Source organism: Cynocephalus volans, chromosome 1 (genome assembly GCF_027409185.1).
Source record: "Cynocephalus volans isolate mCynVol1 chromosome 1, mCynVol1.pri, whole genome shotgun sequence".
Taxonomy (NCBI): domain Eukaryota; kingdom Metazoa; phylum Chordata; class Mammalia; order Dermoptera; family Cynocephalidae; genus Cynocephalus; species Cynocephalus volans.
The window spans coordinates 208,231,165-208,254,108 of record NC_084460.1 but is presented as its reverse complement, the minus strand read 5'-3'; the positions used below and the strand labels follow the sequence as shown (position 1 = coordinate 208,254,108).

The following is a 22,944-nucleotide window of genomic DNA, read 5'->3' as shown; positions in this document are numbered from 1 at the left end:
ATATTTGCCAAACGAGCCAAGTGGAGACCATCCTAGAGGTACATACCGAATGTCCTAAAGACAACTAAAAGTGAGTTTGCATACATGCAGAATAGCAATACCCCGTATTAACAAACATAGAAAAATGCAAGACTGAATGGACAACAGGTGTAGGAAAATTGCTTCTCACCAGTGATTCTGGCAGCTCTCAAGAATAATGATCAAAGTTTCAAAGGATATTAACAAGTCTGAGAGGTAGTAGTTTGGAGTGATCATGAATAGGGTATGTGTGGATGCAAATGTTGGGGGAGAGGAATCTCTTGAGAAGAAAAATCAATTTTTCTTGGAGATGGCCACAGGGCAAGAGTGAAAAAGAAAAATTGCCTCTCCTCTGAGCTCCACTCAGCTCAGTTAGTGCAATGCCACAATGAGAGCACAGAGTTGGGGCTGGGAGACAAGCATAAAGGATACAAATGGAAGGCCACCAGCTCACACAAGCCATTTCATGCCACCTATGAACTGGGGTGCCATGTATCTGGGCTTTGGCATAACTGCTATGTCAGGAAGAGGTGTTTTAGGATTACCTGCCTCTATTACATCCTTCCAAATAACCCTGAGGAATAAATCTATCTGCAGCCCTTCATTCTACTCATACTTAAAGCAAATTCTTGTCAAAGGTACAACCACCAACCTCTCCTCCTCACACAAGAACAGTACACCTGAATGTGCTTAATCATGGGTCAGTTTGGGCTACCTTCCATTTTAACACTCAAGAAAAAGGCTCTTGCTCTAGTACAGTCTGGGGATCCTGCCAAAATACTAAGTCCAAGGGGAGCACCACTCTGCCAAAAGCAATCTGGTCTATATCAGAAGCAGTGGGAGTAGAAAAGAAAGAAGCAAAGACAAAATTGGCTAAATCAAATTAAAACTTAATTGTAGCCATATTCTTCAGTATAAATAAACATTCAAAAAGAATGACACTTATCCTGTTGCCACACCCTAACCTGCTGCTAATAGTTAATGAAGCAGTATCAAAACGAACATAAGCTATTTCTCCATAGAAACATTGTCTCACTGAAAAGTCCTCTTCTAAGGAAGAAACAGTAAAATGTATCTGTATATCTTTGGAAGTAAAACATTCTTAAAAACATTATTACCCTGCTATGAAAAATAAAATTCTTTATACTTATCATTTTCAAACCTAAGCCACCTTTCTCTGGAGAAAAGACACACCTTTAAAATAGCAATTGTTTCTAGAGAACACATATATCAGTATTTAATTTATATCCTCTCATTCCATTAAAACATAATCAAAACTCTTTCAAAAATGTATTTAAAAGTATTTAAATAGCATGTATTTTTTAAAAGTATAGGTAATTAGTCTTCATATAAGATTTTTATTCAAACAAACTGTGAACACACTGCTTTGCAACTTACAAACAAAACATAGTTTCCTGGAGCTCCCTTGGCTTCTATTGTGTGAAGAACTTACAAAGGGAAACCTAAGTCTAATGGGGTTTTAATGTCCTCATATTTAATCTTCTAACAGGCAGCATTTCAAAAGAAAAAAAATACAGCAAAAATATACAGTACAAGTGCACTTAAATCCATTCAATACATTATAGACTGTAAAACATATATATATATGTATAGTATGTATTTTATTATGGACAGCAGGGTCAAGACCATCAGCCAACTGACCTGATAATCCAGTATACTATTCAGAAGATGTTTATGCCTAGATAAGAGCTTTAGTTAAGCTGCATTCTCAGACTACTTAGCATCACAAATATACTTAGTAGAAAGCTACTCAAGTATTGCTGTCACTTAGGCACTTCTAGAGAAAGAGCTATAATGTTGATAGGTTTTGGTTTAAAAAAGAAATTTTTTATGATAGACTATAAATATTGATTTCACTAACAGATTCAGAACAGTTTAGGAGCTTGTGTACATAATACCAATCTTTCCATTTATATCCCTGTGTTAGATTTCAATGGAGATCTAAACACCCATGATTTTTCAAGCAAACCTTGAAAAACTCTTTGGGTAATAAAACTTGGAGGCTCTTATTTCTTCCTTCTAGAAAAGCTCATGTTTTTAAGAATTTGAATGACAAATCACAGCATAAAAGACCAGAGTTTTAATACATTTGTTTATTTTATAAAAGTAGGCACCCACTCATCCAGAGGGAAAGCTCCTTTTCAAATAAGACATCCAATGAGTATTATTTGACAACTCACTAGGTAGTATAGTGGTTGAATGAGTTACAAAAGTAGAAAGACAGCTCTTGCCCTCAAAAAGACATCATGTTATACAGAAAATCAAAGGAAGAGAATGAATAAGCACATGCAGATATATTGACATTTACATAGTCACACATACGCACACACACATACAATAAAAAGTTCAATTTTTAAAATAAATAATGTTAGGTCCAATCTGACACACCATACATTTTCTTCATATCCAGGTACTAAAGATATGTGTCTCACTTACTGCTATAATCTAGTTACCTTATTTAAACTCTTGCTTATAGGTGAATGGGTGATAGGGTGTAAATCTGGTCCCCCAAATAGGAAAGTAAACCAAAACCTAAAACCATTTGGAAAAGAGACAACCTAACACCTGTACTAAAATTAAACTTCACAAAAGAGCCTCAGTGGGCAAACCTCTATCTATAGTATATTTCTAGTTTAGAGAAACAAGTAGCAGTCTCTTCTAAAGAATAGCTATAAATAAAATAAGAGTAATATTTTCTAAAGAATGGAAATTTCTGACAACTCACTTCATTTTCGGATGAATTAAGAAAATGTGAGAAACTTCAAAGAAAGCTCTATATACAGTACTAAACACACACACATACATAAGAACAAATACATAACAAAACCACCACAGATATCTTTCCACAAATAAACTTACAGGTATAAGTGTGCTTGCTATAGAAAAGGAATTGGTCTGAGGAGAATTTCTTTTCAACCCAGAGTTTTTCACAATAGAATTTTCTTTTGTCATTCACAGACTTATGAATGAGAAGGAGGCTCATTACTTATTACCCTGATAACTTAACTCATGTTAAGATACGTAGTATGTGTGGAGAAAAGGGAGCTCTTGTACACTATTGGTGGGAATACAAACTAGTATAGCCATTATAGAAAACCGTATGAAGGTTTCTCAAAAACCTAAAAATAAAATTATTATATGATCCAGCAATCCCACTTCTGGGTATTCACCCCAAATATTTGAAATCAGTATGTTGAAGAGATATCTTTGCTCCCATGTTCATTGCAGCACTATTCACAATTGCCAAGTTATGGAATCGATTTAAGTGTCCATGAGCAGAGAAATGGATCAAGAAAATGTGGTATATGTACACAATGTAATACTATTCAGACATAAAAAAGAACAACATCCTGTCATTTGGGGCAACATAAATGGAAGTGGAGAACATTATGCTATGTGAAAAAGCCAGGCAGAAAAAAACAAATACTGCATGTTCTCACGTATATGTGGAATCTGAAACAATCAAATTCACAGAAGCAGAAAGTAGAAGTGTGGTTACCAGAGGCTGGGAGGTGCGGGGAACGGGGAGGTGACAGTCAAAGGGTACAAAGCCTCAGTTAACAATAGTGTAATATATATTTCAAATTTGCTAAGAAAGTACATTTCAAATGTTCTCAGTGCAAAAAATAGTAGGTATTTGAGGTGATGGATATTTAATTAGCTTGATTTAATTATTCCACATTGTATTCATCATGTAAAACATCATTTTGTGCCCCATAAGTACATACAACTATAATTTGTCAATTTTCAATAAATATAAATTTTTAAAAAGATATAAAGTATGGATCGGGGTGAAGTTTTTTCTTTTTTTTTATTTAAGTTTAATTTAGCCATCTACATGCTAGATAACTGAAACCTCTTTATGTAAGAATAAACACCATACTAAATTTTGTTTCTGATTATCAAAACCCATGATTCATTTCTGAGCATCACAAAAAACAAATGTCTTTGGAAGGCTACAATTCCTTTCTTCAACTCAGAAGTTAGAAACACCCCCTGCAGACAGGCCTACCTTCACTTAACTTTTGCTTATTGAATTTATCTAAATTATTCTTGAACTTGGACTTAATTTCTGGCTTGTACTACTTCTCAAGGTTTAACTGTTATATGTCAATGAAGTGTTTAGAACACATTTCCTTTAAGTCAAAGCAGGTGTACAAGTACCATTATCCTATTCAGACTCTCAAATTTACAGACATGTTTCTGTTCATTTGCCTTTGAAAATTGAGAATATTGTCTAAAAGTCTATAAACTTAAATGAAGTTCTTTTATTCCCTTAATAATTTCCTAGTTCATAAAATCAGCATATTGAAATTAGCGTTTAATACTAGTAGTATAAGGATTTAGCTTTCATCAACGGTATTTAGGAAGGTATAATAAGAATTATCATACATTATTCGTAACTATAAATCTTAGTAGTTCTTTTCCATTTTAAATGCCTGGAAACTCCCCTCTTTATGGTGAAATATACTTCATACAGAGTATTCACCTGAAAGTCTTCCTCCTAACGATGAACCTCTATTATTCCTTTCTTCATAAGGCTTGTCTCCCCAGACTCTCTCTGCTCTGATTATTTCCCTCCTATTTTCATTAATCATATTTCACTCTTTTCTTCACAAACTCCTATACTTGGGAGGTTGTTTTTTGCAATCTTTGTGTTGATTTTACGATTCTCTGCTTTGTCTTCCCCAAAAGGTTTACATCATCTTTGAGGGAATAAATTATGGTCATTATTTTAACATATAACCTTAAAAAACAACACTAGTAAAATAACTACACTCACCTTAGAACTTACATATTTCTTGCTGGAATAATTTTTTCCTTTCTGTGAGTTATATGTCTTTTATAAAAACTTAGGTAAAAATAGCTAGAGATATTGGTCATGAATTGACATGTGATACTTAAGTCCATGCAGTACTAGACATGCCATTCAAATTAAAAGAGCAGATGCATAGGATTTACCTTCCATTAAACAATCTGTATAGAGTCTAATGAAAATGGGGTTAAGAGGACAGAAATTGATATAATAGAAATAGTAGTAGAAGCCTGTGTAGCTATTCTGTTAAGAGTTTCTTAATCACGAAGGATCTACATACCCATATAAGATAAACATCACCTCTCTGAGAATAAAGAACTTCTAACTATCACCATTTTGTGCACCATATATTTAACTGATAAAAAAAAATTATCAAAAAATCAGTATGTAATCATGGGAGAAATTTGAGTTCTTATAATTTTTAACTAAATATTAGACTCTGTTATATGGGTACAGCAAATTGAAATACTCTAGTCAACTTTGATTTCTTAGAATGGCAATTTTATTAGACATCTATATGAAAAAGTATCCATAAGGATTTCATTTATGAAATAGCTATGCCTTTTGGGTAAAGAAATAGTCAAAAGAGACTTGAAGAGTTGTGGAAGAACTGTCAAGACTAAGAATGAAAAAATTAGGATAAAGAATTAGGCGATGGAAAAATAGGGCACCATTTTTGGAGCTGGTGGATAAGACCACTAATTATATAACCATAAAATAATTAACATTCTCCCAACATTATTATTTATATTTAAATACATATACATAACATTTATAACATCAAATTATAGTTCAAGGTAATTTAAAAATCCATTGGATTTAATTTTGTAAATATTATTATTGCTAAGGATACCAAGCTGATCTTGACATTATCCGGGAGCAGGCAAAGCTTCTATTACTAATTTTATTTACATAATTTGTGCCCTTTTAACCCCTCTTCTAAGTTCATGATAATTTTTCATGAGCTACTTGTAATAAGAGAATGACTTCAATTTCAACAGGAAATAATAATGGAGATAGTTTTTTTTAGCTTTTTATTTGTTGCTTCATGCACTTTACCTGATTCTTGAGATCCAGTTTGGGACATGGTCGACCTCCATTGTAAGGTTTTTCTTTTAGCCATTTGGATCGAATTCTCACTCCGATCCCACAAGATGAACTGCAAGACCCCCAGCTAGACCAATCACTTAACTTGCAATCAAATGGGCAGGGGATAATACATTCTTCTTGAATATACCCTGAAAGAAAAAGATTTAAGAAAAGAAAGGAAAGTCTCGTCAAAAAGTACTGAATCGAGTCACTTTCTGTTTCCATTGTGATAACTCAGATTTCTCAACAATATTGCTGCAGCAACTTCAACAATTTTCTACTCAGATAAACAGACCAAAGTTTTAAGAGATAGGTAAATGATGACATCTGCATTCAAATTCATGCCATTCTGTTTACTTCATAGGCAATTCTTGGATGAAAGGAACAGGAAAAAATACACAGTTAGTTCTGATTTCTGATAAGAGGAAACGTGAAGCAGTTCAGAGCTAAAGAGAGTACTCAGTCTCATCAATGGGCCTCATGTTCCCCATATTACAACTCCTACAATTCATTGTCTAGAACAGGGAGCATAATAGTCATTCTTTACTATTACCTCTACTGATCACTATCAAATATATAGCTCCAGTGCTGATTTCTCTTCTGAATTCTATGCCACCCACTGAAACAATCTAATTGATGCCCAATTACCCCAAGTTGAACGTGTCTAAAATGGAGACCATCAATTTTCTCCTAAAACTGGATTTCTCATCTCAATTGACTGCAACGTCACTGGATTTCTATATGCTGTTGTACATGCCTGTATAATCTCTTCCCCTTGAGTGAGGGCAGGAACTGTGAATGTGATAGCATGCCATTCCTACTATTAGGTTATGGGATGTGGCAAAGGTGAGGAAAACTAACAGACATAATTAATGTGCCAAATCCATTGATAAGTTTAAGTAAATCAAAACTGAGATTAGCCTGGGTGGGCCTAACTAAATCAGATGAAAACTCTTAAAAGAGGGACTGGGTCTTTTTGTAAAGAGAGAGATTCTCCTGCTGGCTTTAAACAAGCAAACAGCCATGCTATGAAATGCTGATGGAGGGGGTCACATGGCAGGGAACTGTCATGGGACCTGAGGGCAGTCCCTGGCTGTCAGCTAGCAAGAAAACAGAGACCTCAGCTCTATAGCTGCATGGAGATGAATTCTGCCAAAAACATGCAGGCGCTCAGATGAGGAGCTCTCCCCAGTCAAGCCTCTGATGAGATCTCAACCTTGGCTCACACCTTAATTGTAGCCTGGTAAGACTTTTAAACAGTGAATCTCCAGAAGTCATGCCTGGACTCCTGATGCATGGAAACTGTGAGATAATAAAGGTTGTGGAGATGTGAAGTCGGTGGTAATTTGTTATGCAGCAATTAAAAACTAAGAAATTATCCACAATGAGAATCTTGAGTTATCTTAGACTCTCCTCTGTCATTTTATGTACAGATTACTATGTATGATAAATTCTTATATTGAAACACACAAATATGTCCCCTAATCTACAATTCCCTTTTTAGTCCTTCATTTAAGATCTCACTGTTCCTGGCCCCCTATAATTATGCAATATTCTCTCTTCTTGTCTCCCTTTTTTCTAATTGTTCTCTTTTGATATCTGTCAATCACTCTGAAAAAAAAAGATAATTTTATAAAATATATAACTTACATTAGTCCTCTTTTTAAAATCTTTGCTCATTCTCCATTGCCTTGAAAATAAAAATAATATTTTATTTTACTTTGCAAAAAAATAATATTTTTTATGAAAGGCTCTAAACAATAGTTTTCAACCTTGACTGTAAAATATAATTCCATTGCCCAGGATATACCACAGATCAATTCAACTATAATCTCAGGGGATGAGACCAGGCATAATCCCAGGTGATTCCAATGTACAGTCAAGGCTGAGAACCTCCTCCCTTACTTGTTTTCCCTCCTGCCCTTCCTTCTCCTGCATCTTCGATTCTGTCTACACAGACTACTCCATCTTCTCCAATAATAGTTATGCCTTTGCTAATGCAAAAAAAGTTCCTGTCCTAAGCAGTTTAGCCTCCCTTGTCCATCACTCCAACTACTGTCTTGCCAATATAGTTGACCACTTCATTCCAGTGTTCTGCTGTGCCAGCCTGACAAAACTTCAGTGTCAGGTCAGTCCAACTGTTTTCCTTCTCTGTACTTAAAACAGGACTACCAAGCAAAGGTGAAGAAAATACTAACACCACACTGGTGACACTTTAATGTGTAGTCTCTATCTTCAACCAAGTTCTCACACTGCCTGGTCATTCTTCGGCATTTTCTTCTCTCTCTCATTCTGCATAAGAGCCTTTTCAAACTTCTCCACCTGCCTTCAAACTTCTCTTCCCATCCCACCACCAGGAAAAAAAAATAGAAAGAAATGAATGACAAGTCCTTCAATTTTCTATAACTATATCTGCATGAATTCTCACCTTTTCCCTTCTCTTTTTACATTAAAATGGAAAAGGCACACAGTGTCCTTTATAAACACATCTTTTTAATTCCACCAGACATCTCTCCAGTCTCCAGGCTTTTCACAACATTGTTTCCTTGATTGCTGTCTCTCTCAATTTTGTATTTATATTTCTCTTAGATTACTATTAGAATGAGTTTAAATTCCCCCAATAATACTCATTGACAAGAGAGAATATACCAAATCTAAGAGTTATCAGGAATGATCCTTCTGGAGTTTAAAATACTTGCTCCAATTGAGATTGTTAAACAATTAATTGTTTATTTTTTAACATAATTTTAATTCTACAATCATTTCTAAGGAGTTCTGATCACCAATTCAGTATTAAGAACACAGTAAAAAGTAAACAAAGGACTAAAAAGAGGCCACAAGTATTACTTAATTTTACAGAGAAACTGAGTCACAAAATGATTTCATGTGCTTCCAAATGAAAAGAGAACAACTAGAAATAGGTGGGATTAATTCTCATGGAATGCATGCTTCAAATACCCAAATGTGAAATTCCAGGAGATTTCATATAAATAAATTTTAAATATTTGAGTGTCTACACAGATTCTATTTTAAGGTAGTTTTTGAAGTAGATTCCCCTTTAATTGAATGAAATTTTAAATCACTTTCATCTATACTTGCATATTGAAGGATTTTAATTAGCAAGCCTCTAGCAATATTTCTTTTTTCTTTCCCCATGATAAGAAGTAAACTCAGATGATCTCCATGAAAGTCAAGGTTATAAATTCAATGAATATAAAATAATTTTGGAATTCAACAGGACTAAGAAACAATGACTTTTCTTTTCCAAGAAGGTTATTTTCATGCTAGTGCATAGCTCAAAGGAAAGCCCATAGTGAGAACTCTTAATAATTGGATATGCTTATACCTATCTCACAACTGGAAGGATTAGTTTTACCCACATACTTTAGTTTTTGGCAACAGAATATGATCAAGTGTAACTGTCTACAAGGTTAAACTGCCATATGAGAATTCCAATTTCTAACTATTGAAACCTCACTGTTTTGAAAACTAATTTCCATAAAATATACCACAGAATAGCTGTTTCTATCTAGATAACGCCTCACTGGCAACATTCATAAATCTAAACCCAATTGCTATGAAAGAGGTAGGTTTTCCACCAAAAAGTATTTTATACTACAGTTTATGTGCGGAATACATTGCTTGGGCCATCATATTGCCTGGCCTAGGGATGCTTTAGTGCTCCATTTTAGTTTTTTGCATGCATATGAAATTAGGGATGAAGTAGTCATCACAGAATTATCAATACAGCAGATACCCAACATTGTAATTCGTATGCATTACACATAGTAGGTGCTCAAAAAGTGTCTTATTATGTGTAAGGATGAAATGAATAGAATCCATTAATATTTTCTCTATACACATTATTACCAGAGCTATTTATTTAATGACATACCAAATACAGTAGAAGCCCAGGGGCTTGGAATAGAATGACTTTTCAATCCAAGAGGGTACTTCAAAAGTTCATAGAAGAACAGGATTAGAAGATATATAAATCTTTCCATGAATTTTTTGAAGTATTCTTTTATATTACTAATTCCCAAACACTGACCTCTTCAGGTTAGTGTAATGGACATAGGTGTAAACACAGTTCTCTGAATAAGGTAGCCTCAATAAAATTTCTTTCCAGAATATTACTTCCTGTCCATTTTTTCCCTCCATCATTCTAACACATTTTTATCTCACAATAAGATCTTGTCATGAAAGATATGAAAAAATATAATATTGATACTAAGCCTGAGAAACTAACCTAAAATTAATTTATATTTTCCTATTATGTAAAGTAGCAGCAAACATCTTACTTCACAGTCCGTGTTCTATTTACTGACACTGCACTCAAATAACAAAAACCCAGTAGGAGGGTTAGTGAGAAATTGGTAAAGGGCCACAAAAAATGATAACATTGTGTATGTAATATCGAATATACTGATTATCCTGACTTGAACGTGACATATTGCACACAGTCATTGACATTCAATGCTGTACCCCAAATATATATACAATCAATTATGATTCAATAAATTTTAAAAAGAAAGAAAAAAACCCCACAATATCAAAAATGAAACAAGGAAAACATTTTTAAAAATGCCAAAGAAGCTGAGAAATGGGAGAATCTTGTCTGTTAAAATGATAGTAAGACTTCACTTATCAATATTTGAAGATTTTCTGTTAAGGTATACATTTTATTACTACTAAAATTTATTTGTTATTCTACTTAGTAAAAATGTGCCATATTAAAAAGTATCTAGTGACTTAAGACAGATTGGTTCAAAGGGTATATTTGTTTGGGAGAGGTGGGGAAAAAATTGGAACACAAGTATTGACATTGGTCCAAGAAAGACAACTTGAGAAGTTAGAATAATACTTTACCATTGTTATCAGGGGAGAAACTGACAGTGTTAAATATTTATTTAAAATCTCAATTCATTAGTGTACGAAAATATAGATCAAATTCAAAAGGGTTGCCAGCTTGCCTTGGTGAATTTATGTTTTGGCTTGGAAATACCACTCATGAACAGTAGTTGTGTGCTCTCAAAGATGGTTCCAAACCTATTTAGGTTTCTGTGGGGCCTGAGAGGAGAGAGTTGAAAAGTTTCTAAATTATTATCTTTTCTTTTAAATTTTTGAATTATTGAAAGAAGGGTTTTGAAACTATTCTCTACCCATAGAAAAATATTTTAGTGCATTATATAAAAACCCACCAGCATAGAAAATATAACAAACATTATAAAATAATGGTAATATATTGCAAATGATAAAGTATCTCATTTGGACCCACAACCTAATAGCTAAAATATAGCTAATATAGAAGTTTCATAAACTTAAAACAATTTATTAATAAATAAAAAGTTTTACTGGATTCCTTAAAACTCAAATATTTTGTAGAACAATTACGTATTAAATTTTATTACATCTACCAGAAAAGATTTATTTAAGTGTTAACCAGTTTTCTTAATTAAAAATATAATTCACTGGTGCTCTTTATTTTAGATGTAGGTGAGCTGTTCAAGGTCGTCTAGGTCAAAAGCTGCATTTTATAGACTTGTCAAAGGTAGAAAGGGAACTCAAACCCAGACTCGACTGATATATCCAGTTCCCTTTCAAGTAGGAAAAACAACAACAACAACAACAAAACCATTATCATTCCCCAGAATGTTCTCTTTGGTGCTAGAGTGACAAGGCAGAAAATCTGCCCTGCCTTTGAATTGACTCATATTTTGGAAGATACCACTCTTATAAATGACAAAAAATCTGGTATATAATCAAGTATTTAAGTTATGTGATAAACAATAATATATACAAATTCTATGACCATTTGAGGTAACATCAATGGATTCTGGCTTCAATGTATTAATAAATTCTTGTGAAAAATTTTTACTGTGGTACACACCAATTTTTGACTAATTTCTTGACCTGGTTCACTTGCTGTAACTAAATGTATCAGTGTCAATTTAATCAAGTGATCAAATTATATAAAAAATTGATCTTTTTAATTGAATTATCCAGGCAATTTAACCAAGATGATATCTACAGTTTCTCATATAGATAGAGTTTCAGCATTAACTCCCTCATGCCAGTTTTCCTCCAGGCAGAGAAAAGAGTTGTTTATTTCTTAGAAGATATTAAAGACATTAGGGACAAATGGAACACTAGATACAGAACAATCTGAACTGTTCAATTAGGACTGTACATACACAAGTGGTTTCTGTCATTACTGCAAATAAGAGCTGTTAAAATTAAAGTGACTGAATGCTTTAATCACATAATAAACTTGGCATTTGCAACACTACAAAGACACACAGATTGTTGACAAGCTGACTGTAGTAATTCTTAGAACTGTGACTTCAAGGGACTATATGAAGTCCTCTCATTACATCTTCTTGCCTTGAGAGAATTTCACCTTAAACTACACCAGACACTCTGTACTTTATATTTCTTTTAGTACTTCTGAAAGTTAAATTTGTCATGTATTCATCAGGCTATTCTCTAAATATTTCAGGCTCTTCTGAACATATCGTATGATTGTACTTTCTTGCCCTTTGAAGTTTGGTGTGATTTTATAACTTGCTTTAGCCAATGAAATGTGAGCAGAAGTGAAGCTTGTCATCTCTAGGTGGAAGCTTTAAGAGCTGGAGTACAACTTGTCACACTCTTTCTTTGCCTATGCCATTGGGACCAGCAATGTTCCAGATAGTGGCTGCTCCATCAGCCAGGGTCCTGGAGTAAAGATGACTTGGAACAGAGAGTCCCAGCCAACCCGAGATGGGCATGGATAGTGAGTGACCTTTGAGGCTTTCAGCCTCTGGGATTTTGAAGTTGTCTATTTCGTTTGTTCCTGTAACATCCATTACCCCATCTTGACAGATCAACCTTGGCATAGCAAATTGTATCTTCAGAAGGTGAAGTAAAGAGCACCATGGAACAAATATTTAGAGTATTTTGAGAATCTATAGATAGTGTCCTGAAAAAATAAGATTAAGCTATGCCAGCAGTTAGCACGGTTTAAACGGCAGCACTATCAAATGGGAATGTGACTTTGCAAAAGTTGAGCCTATGCATATATTTCAGAAAAATTTATAATTTACTATTTAAAAAGGGACTGGCAATATGGATTATAAATCAAGGTTTACCCTATGTGATCTGGGATAAAATATTAAATCTCAATAGTTCAGTTTCCTTGTGTGAAAAAAAGAATGTAAGAATACTTCTTTGCAACTCCCTATAATGCTGTGAGGGTCCAAAAAATATAATAGGTAGAACTTTGTGCAAAAAAAAATTACCATACAATATAAATGACATACCAATATTTTACCATTACTAAAATCTATATAGCAAAGTAAAAATGTTCTTTTTTTAAAATCATGTTTTAGGGGTTAGTGATTGAAATCTATATAGCAAAGTAAAAATGTTCTTTTTTTAAAATCATGTTTTAGGGGTTAGTGATTGATAGAAAATATAATTCTGTAAAGATGAGTTAGCAGAAAAATTATACAGTAATAATTTTCAAATTTTGTTGTCATTTCTCATTCCAGGTCATTTCCATGTAAATTAAAGGCTGGATAACGTTGACAAAATGAGAGATTCTGTATTAAGTCAGTAAATCAATTGTTGTTTGAGTCCAATTCTGTCTTTCCAAGTCTACTGCCACCAGCCAAGGCCAGACACTCAATATCTCTCACTTGGACTATTATAATAGCCCCTTAACTGGATGCCAGGTCTCCAATATCTCTCTTCTAATCCATTCCATGTCTGACCAGCTGCTATACTAATGTCCTTGAAGCACAACTCTAAATATATCATGGCCTAACTTAAAATAAAAAAAACCTTTATAGCATGGCAGACTTTTGATAAATGCGCAGGTATGCAGAAGGTAATTTACACAGGGGAGAGACCACAAGTTAAGTTAAGAAAGTGGGAATAAACTCCAAATGTTCACAGGTCAACAGAGAAATCTTCTGTATAAAACTTTGAGTTTAGGGAGAAGTATAAATTTGGCTGGGACAGTGTGGGACCACATTGGGAGGTCATGCTAGAAGACTTGGAAAACCAATCAAGAATTCTGACATTAATTTGCGTGTGCTATTGGATTGAAGAAGAGGCAGCATGAGATCAGAGCACCTGGTTAAAAGATGATTGGAAAATTCAGAAGTTATATGACAAATGCCTGGGCCTCAGGCTAAAGACCACCAAATGTAATGAAAAATAGATGCTCATGTTGTTAGAGAGCAAGATAATAAAGACGACAGAATATTACTTATAATTAAGTAGCTGTGTGAGTAGCTGATACACTATCTAAATGGAAATGACTATCTTCACAGTAACCAATGAATCTGCTCTTCAAATAGCAGCTTCATTTCCCAATTGCTGAGACAGGTCTAATACAACAAATCCTAACAATCAGCAATAGCCAGTTTATGAGTAGATAGATGCCTCTGTGTATTCCATGGAATTTAGAAATATATAAGCTTGGGAGAAAAATGTTTCTGTTCTTTTTGCTTCACTCCTAAGTCCCTAAGGGAGTTCTCACCTAAATCTAGCCACTATGTTGGGCCAGCACAGTGGGTTTACTTATTGTCTACTTGCTTATTTATTTGCTTGTTTATTTATATATTTATTTTGAGGCGAAGAGTTCAAAATTGGGGGATTTCATGTGAAAATATTTTTATCTTCTCTTGAAAATGTAGATGCACTGGGAACACTTGAGTTCTCTTTCCAGTAAAGCAACAATTGGTTAGAACCAAATAGCAGCGGCTCTTCAGATGAAATGTGCCTACAGAATCCTCCACAGTCGCTAAACTAAAGATTTCTTCTCTGACTAAAACAAAGCAAAAACTTATTCATAAATCCAATATAGAAGCAGATAAAGGTGGGGATGCTGTTACTGTACTGGAAGGTGGAAGATACAGAGACACACTCATCACATGAAGAGATCTATGAAGGGTTGAGCTGGAAACCTCCATCCAGTCTGAAATCTTCAGGAGAAGCCACACTCTATGCTACCAGCCAGTGTTGGAGCTAGGTGTGTGGGCTCTGAAGATTAAATAATGGATCAGTTGTTCTTACAAAAAAAGACAAAATTATGAATGTAAATTTAGGTGCAATGATTTGAAAGAGGATCATACAGTGAAAGTTCCTGAAGCTTAAGTTTCATTAGGTGGATTGACTTCTACTGCTATCAGAATCTTGCATATTACTACACCAGCATTTAAACATAATTCCTAATGGTAACAACAAAAGACATCATGAATACCCAGAACAGCATGAATATCTAGAACGAGATGGATGGAGGCATTCTTCACTCAGAGCCGGTCTCCTCCAATGAACTCTGTAGCAAAGGACAAAGTTCATAATGTGATAATGTGCACACATAACAAACTTTAGAGACAAGTCTCAAGTTTGTTTGTTTGTTTTTATTATTTGCTGAATTGTCGGGTCATCCAGACAATGATTTGTATTGATGAACAATAGAATATGTTATTATAAATTCTGAATATGGATTGCATGGCGAGGTTTTACCTCCAAAAGTTTGCTTTTGCCTAAGAACTGCACCTTTTACTGAGCTAATGCTGAAATCAATGTACTGGAATGAATTCACAGTACATTAACTCCCTGCAAGTTACTGTAAAAACCTTTGAACTATCGCCATGGGGTAAAATTAAATATGACTCCCAGTCTTGATTTATTTAGCATGCTGGTAATAGTGAATTTGTTCCATTTACCAATAACTTTGTTTCCTGATGGATTGTGCATTTTCTAATCTAGAGATTTACATTTAGGCTTCGGTTGTCTTCAATCCACAGATATCTTATGATTTTATTTAATGATATTTAATAAAATGCCTGTTAAAGAAAAGTTATGAAGAAGTAAAAGAAGTTGAGACATTTAAATTTATTTAAAATTTATTTAGTTTTATTCTCTAAGAGATTTAAATAGCCAGCAATCTTCTAGTTACACTAGTAGAAGTAGAAAAGGACTATGGATAATCCCAACCCACAGAGAGATGGCCTATTCAACCAGGAAAGAGTATCAAGAGAACCAGATATAACCCTCTAAAGAAAAAACAAAAAGTTTATTAGTTTCCTGGGCTATCATAACAAATTAGCAGAAATTTGGCAGCTTAAAATAAGAAAAATGTATCCTCTCATAGTTCTCTCCTCATAACGTACTGTGAATTCATTGTGTTAAATTCCAGAAGTCTAAAATTAAGTGTTGGCCGGGCTGTGCTCCCTCTGAAATTTTCCAGTTTCTGGTGGTTCCTGGTGTTCCTTACCTTGTGGCAACATACTTCCAATTACTGCCTTCATCTTAACATGGGCATCTTTTCTCTGTGTCTCTGTGTACCAAATCTCTCTCTCCTTTCTCTGATAGAGACACAAGTCATTGGATTTAGAGCCCACACCAAACCTAGGATGACCTCATATCAAGTTTCTTAACTTAATTACATCTGCAAAAACTCTAATTTCAATAAAGTCACATGCACAGGTGCTGAGTGTTGGGACTTAAATACATCTTTTGGGGGGACATACTTCTACCTAGTAGAGAGAGAAATAAAAATTATGATAAAGAAGACAGTGTAACACATGGATTAGAACCCAGCCTTTGACCATAAGCTGACCTACATTTATATCCCACTTCAATATGAGCCTAAATTCTCTAAGCTTAAATTTTATCACCTATAACAGGGATTGGCACACTCTGGCCTACAGGTCAAACGCAGCCTTTTTTGCCTGCTTTTGCAAATACAGTGTTGTTGGGACAGAGCCACACCCACTTGTGTGAGCACTGTCTGAGGCTGCGTTCACACTGCAACAGCAGAGGTGACTAGTTGTGACAGAGACAGTATCGCTCACAAAGTTGAAAATATTTACTATCTGGACCTTTACAGGAAATACTTGCAACTTCTGATTTCTAAAATGGGGACAATAATAGTACCCACTGTGTAAGACTATTATGAAGATCAGACAAGACCACTAAACAGTGCTGACCACACAGTGAGCACCCAGTAAGTGATAATGAGCTGTTTGGGTAAGAAAAGCATAATACCATGGAGGATAAAAGCATGAGCTTATGAATTAGGAAGACCTAAATCTAGAATCAACCAGGACACTTACTACTAGTGGCATTATTTGTGCCTGCCATTGAACCTAATTTTCTCATCTGCAAAATGGAGGTCATTATTACATCTGCTTCAAAGAATTGCTTTGTAGATCAGAAGGTCTGGAACAGGAGGTTAGCCATTGCTGCTACTATTATTACTCTCTACACAGAGAGTACAATATCATCTTCAGTGACAAATCTCATACAGGAAAAGATCCAACATCTCTAGTCTTCCCAAGAAGTCAAAACTCTTTGGCATGCATGTGTCTATTTGTTGATCAAATAAATAGAGTCGTTAACAATTAACATTTGGTATATGGAAATCAATAGTGTTGTGTTAATTAAAGCAGGATTATTTAAAATACGGAACAAACAGAGCCTATGGATGGTGATGAGGTCACAAGTCTTTACAGAAAAACACACTGAAGTCATCATCATTCTCTGCCCCAACCCTGCCCAAACGTGTTCCAATCCTGCTCCTATAATAAAGTCCAAGCTCTTTGAAATGATTCATAGGGATATCCACAATCTGTTGTTTCCATCTCTCTCCATTGTTTTTAAGGTGCATGATATTCTGTAACCTCACAATGCTCAACATGTGGACATAATTTCACGAAGTGGAGATATAATTCAAGAAGTGTTGAAGATAGGTTACTTTGTTTTGCCTCCTGCTCGTCACAACCATCTTAGCTTTATAAGGATCTCTTTATAATCACCTTCTCTTTAGGAATAAACATGGAGGGCACAGGTGAGACCACCTCCTTGTGATGACCATTTAATAAAACCAGGCTGCAATGTTTGGGGGCATGGGCAATAGAATTAGTAAGAGTTTTTATTAGACAAGGTTATTTAAGCTGTCAAATCAGACTTAAGGAAGCTGAGGCTGTAGCTGCATATATCTGAAGTATAGCTCTGGTTGAGAAAAGTGCTGAGTTACTGTGCCTGGGGTTAGAATGTACTTTGCACACATCCATCTAATATCCCAAAAGATGATTCTGAAAAAAAGATAAGTTAAAACTGTCAAGTCTTATCATTTGAACATTGAGATTATACCAACTATGGCATTTTAGGGTGGGAATTTTTGTTTTGCTGCTATTGGTAATGATCAGGTAAAACCAATTCATATCTAGACGTACTCACAGTTTAGGTCCACAGAGAAAAAAAATTGGCTCTGGCTTTGATTTCACATATGAGACTCAAAATGTGAGGGCTTGTCAATAGTACAATTCTAAATGGAGATATGGAAAATGGAAAACAAAAAGAGGAAAGAATTGGAGAAAAGAAAATTCAAAGGCTACCACCTACTACCATTTTAGTATATTTCCCTTTTTTGTTATTCCTGTTTTCAATATTTGTAAATTATATTAACACTATTTTACTAGCTATCGAGTGATCATACTGCAGCACAAGAGGCCATCACAGACTGTTCATACCAGTGCTAGTCGAGGGGCTAAGAGCTGAATGAAGCCTGGATAATTTACCTCTAGTGGGAAAGAAATGTAAAATGCTCAATATGTGCAAAAGATGGAATACTATTCAGTGTTCCAAAAGAATAAACTGATCTACCTATAGCAGCATGAACAGAGGCGACTAATATATTGAGTAAGAGACATGCTCTGGAACCATGTTGCATGGATGAGAAAAGAAGCTCTGATCTTCCTAGTTGGGCAATCTTGTGCAATTTCCTTAACCCCTCCGTTCCATGATTTCCTAATCTGTAACATGGAAATAATGATATCTGACTGTTACAATTGATACAGTAATAATTTAGTTAACAAAGAGAGCACTTTGAGAAAGGTATAACATATTGTACATGCTCAATAAATGTTAGCTATCATTATCAGGAAAAAACAAGATGAGTGTATATTGTAAATTAAAACATAAGCTAAATAATTATATGTATTTATATGTGTATGTCAGGAATACATATACAGTAATGTAAAGAGATGCAGAGTGGATTGGAAGGTTGTAAATTAAACATGAGGAAACCCAATAGAATTGGGGATACAGAGTGAAAGGGGAAAGTATAAAACTGAATTAAAAATAAAGAAGGATGTGCACAGACTGCAGATGACAGCCTGCAGTAACTCGGATCCTCTCTCCGAGAATTTTGAATGTCAGACACAGAAGGTGGTGGCAACGGGGAGGAAGAGGAAAGCTAGGCTGTCGGGCAAGAATCAGGAGATCAAAGGACACAAAGTCACAGGAACAACAGAATCCTCCAGTGGGGAGCCTTTAGTAGACGCAGAACCAGAAGACATTGTGCACTTTCTCCAGAGACGGAGGAGGTTCTCGTTGCTTTCTCAGCCCCCGACATATCCAGCAATGGGACCCAATACCTGAGGTTACTTCAGTGTGTCCTCACTATTTGAATTAAAGATAGCCTACTAATATATCAGTTTGATTAGGCAGTCCACAGAGAACACTGCCCAGGAACGTGATAAAGCACTTTAGTTCAACATGAAACGTAAAGCATAAGGACACAGAAAACTATTATAATGACCTTCAAGATAACTATTGTTATTTTCTTCTGCTCAAAGCCCTGCAGTGGACATTCAGTTTAGCTGCAATGGAGAAAACATATTTTTATGATCTCTGTGTGCATGATGCTCCATCATTCCACTAATTTATGTTGTATCAAGAATCTGAAAAGATTTAAAATATTTGAATATCTTTCAATATGACACCATATCAAGACTGGGCTGTGTGGAATCTGAGGTTTTCTTCTTGGTAAACAGATGTATGACATAACATAAGCAAAGCCCCTGGCAGAGTGCCTAACACATAGCATATACTCAAAAAGTTAATATCTTTCCCCTCACTTTCTTCGAGTATGGCTCCAGTAGCCAAGAAAAAGCTCTTAAACTTATCAAATTAATTAAATACTATTTACATTGAATGATATAGGTGGTAAGGAATATAACTGATGAAAAAGCTGAACTGCAGCTCCTGAGATTATAGAGTCTTAGATATGAGGATAAGAGATTTGGGGTGGTTCTAATGTGTGGTTTTTTGTTTGTTTGTTTGTTTGTTTTTGTTTTTTCCTAGAAGAAGCTTTTGAGAAAGATAAGGAAGAAAGACAGAGAAAGAAAAGTCTTTTCAGTATAGATTGTACTGAAGATTATAGCTAAGGTTTTTAGCCAATGAAATACAATCGGTCTCTTTGCAAATGATTAAGTACACCTTAAAGGGAGAAAAAAAAATGTTTGCGGCTGACATGAACTATAGGTCTTTAAGCCATACTTGAAGGGAGAGAAGACAAATAGACAGGTAAAAGTATAAAACTGAGAACAAGACTTGAATCAAGAGTAAAGGAGGCACCAGTAATCAAAAGGAGAAAACAGTAGAAATTGAGGAACAATAATTGTAGCCACAGTTATCTGTAGACCAACACACAAAATACAGAAAATAAATACAGTGAAGCAAAGTCTCAGGTCAAATTGGCATAGGAAATATACAGTAACATCCCCACATTGTCATGCCTGCCTACTGAATAGCATCACTACCTGAAAGGAACTATGAGCTGGTAAAAGTCCCATTCTCCTTGGATGCTTTATAACTCAGCCTGGGATTCAAACCACTGAAACATTACCTTCACCCAGGAGGGCTGGACCTAGCCAGAGACAACAGCACTACAGGTGGTTAACACAAACCTATAACAGTGCCCTATTTTGACAAAAAAAAAAATCTATAAGCATACTCTTAAAGAGCTTGTGAATATTTCAGTAAAGAAGAACTGGGCATCAGGTACCAAAATGGCTCATTTAGATCAATTCAGAGAAGATGATCTAGTTTCTTATATGACGGGTGTAGCAGATAGAATTATGTAACCCAAAACTCCTTGAATTGTGTACCCCCCAAGTTTTATGTATTAGAAACTTGGCCATCACTGTGACTGTTAAGAGGGTGGGAAATCCTATTATGGTAGTTGAAAGGTGGAGCCTTGAAGAGGTGATTGGATTGTAGGACTGTGCAGTAGTGAATGGATTAAAAATGGTGGTTGGGGGTGTGGTTCTGAGGGCTTTAAAAGAAGAGGAGAGTCTGTGTTTCTGCTCTGTCTGCTTCTACCACCTTGCAATGTGAGAGCCCTGGGTCACTGCTGCCACCACCAGATGGACTTTGGACTTCCCAGCCTCAGAAACTGTAAGCAATAAATGTCATTTTCTTTATGAATTACCCAGTTCCAAGTATTTTGTTATAAGCAACAAAAATGGACGAATACAATGGCTTTACTAGACAGGGAGAGAAAAAAGAAGGGGATGCTACAAGCAGAAAAATATCTAACCCCAAACTATCCAGATACCTTATAAATAAAGTTAAAGAACTAGATGGATTTCTGTAGCTATCCAAACAGTGTTGATTAACAGATCAGTGCCATCCTGTGAGATGTCTCTCTGCAGCTGAAGGCTGAAGGGGAAATGCTTGGTCTTGTTTCATCCAACATTTTGATCAACAACTTGGATAAAGACACAGATGGCATGTTATCAAATTTTGGTATGATATAAAGCTGAGAGTTACTGCTAATATGTTGGATGTCAGAGTCAAGACTCAGAGATTTTAACAAGCCGGGATAATAACCTGCAACTAAAAGTATCAAAGTGAATACAGGTAAAAACTCACTTTGGCATTATGGTTCCTAAAGGGCAAATGAACATATATATACTCGAAGTGGGAGATACAAAACTTTATAGCAGTTCCTAAGAAACAAACTTCAGTATTTTTTTGACTGAAAATTGAAAATGCATCAATAGCTACTTTACAAATTAAATTATGTATTTTATTTATTTTAATGTAATTGTCATCTTCCAAGAAGTGTTGAGATTGTTTACAAAACAAAACAAAACATGCACAAGTAGTGTTAAGACAGACCAAAGTGGGAAAATACAATATTGCAAATATTGCATTGCTATTTATTCAAGAGACATAAGTTGAGCATCTACTCTAGCCGAAAGAGTGTTCTTTGTATAATAATAATCATACTAATCCTTCATTTTTTAGATCACATTTTCCTCCATAGAGTGGTCTTCCCTGATTCTCCAATTTAAATGATGTCCCCTCTTTGTTATTCTCTCATAGCACCTTGATCCTTTATGTCATAGCACTTAATGGAAATTTGAAATTACATATTCTGAGTATATATTTTCTTAGTATGTCTCTCAATTGCTGGATACACAAAGATCACATCCGTTTTGTTTAACACTATATAACCAAGGAGTAGCATAGTTTTTGGCACATAGTAGGTGTTCAATAAATATGTCCCATATTAGTGAGTAAGATGAGCTATAGTAGGTGTTCACTAAATATGTTTCACCCTAGTGAGTAAAATAAGCCAAGAACTGGGGGCTAATAATCTGAAAGAGGAGAAAGACATGCAAAGAGAATAGAGTCTAATATAAATCATATTCTGCATGACGGTGTGACTACATACCTGTGAGAGTATAGAATCAGCCTAGCAAAGTCAGGCAAAAGGCTTCTTGAAGAAACTGACTTGAGTTAGGGCCCAAAAGATGAATAGGAGTTCACTTTAAAAAGAAAAAGACACAGAACTGAGGAAAGAACATAGGCAAAGGAATGAAGTCGTGGAAGGACAGAAGATGCGTGGGGAACAGTGGGAAAAAGTCCAGTATGGTTGGAACATATGGTACATGAAATATGTGGTTGAAAGTGACATTGGGACACTATGTTCCCTTTACTATCATTTAAGTGCTTATTGCCAAATAGAAACATATTGGAGAAAAATGAGTACAATGAGGAAAGGGGCTAGAAACTGTCATATGAGTCAGAGTACAAAAAACTCTGGAAAACAAAACATGAACAAGTGGAGGGAGCATTAAATATATTTTCAAATATTCAAAATGCTTTTATGTAGACAGTATTTTAGACTTATTTTTGTTTAATTGAGT

At 35.0% G+C, this 22,944-nt stretch overlaps 1 protein-coding gene across 1 annotated transcript in view; it reads right to left on the bottom strand.

Moving 5' to 3' along the window:
* THSD7B (thrombospondin type 1 domain containing 7B) overlaps positions 1-22,944 on the bottom strand; it is a 691,892-nt gene that overhangs the window by 183,315 nt on the left and 485,633 nt on the right. Inside the window, exon 14 of the mRNA XM_063077053.1 lies at positions 5,915-6,093. Within this exon, the coding sequence (XP_062933123.1) occupies positions 5,915-6,093 (179 nt within the window). The remainder of the gene's footprint in view (positions 1-5,914; positions 6,094-22,944) is intronic.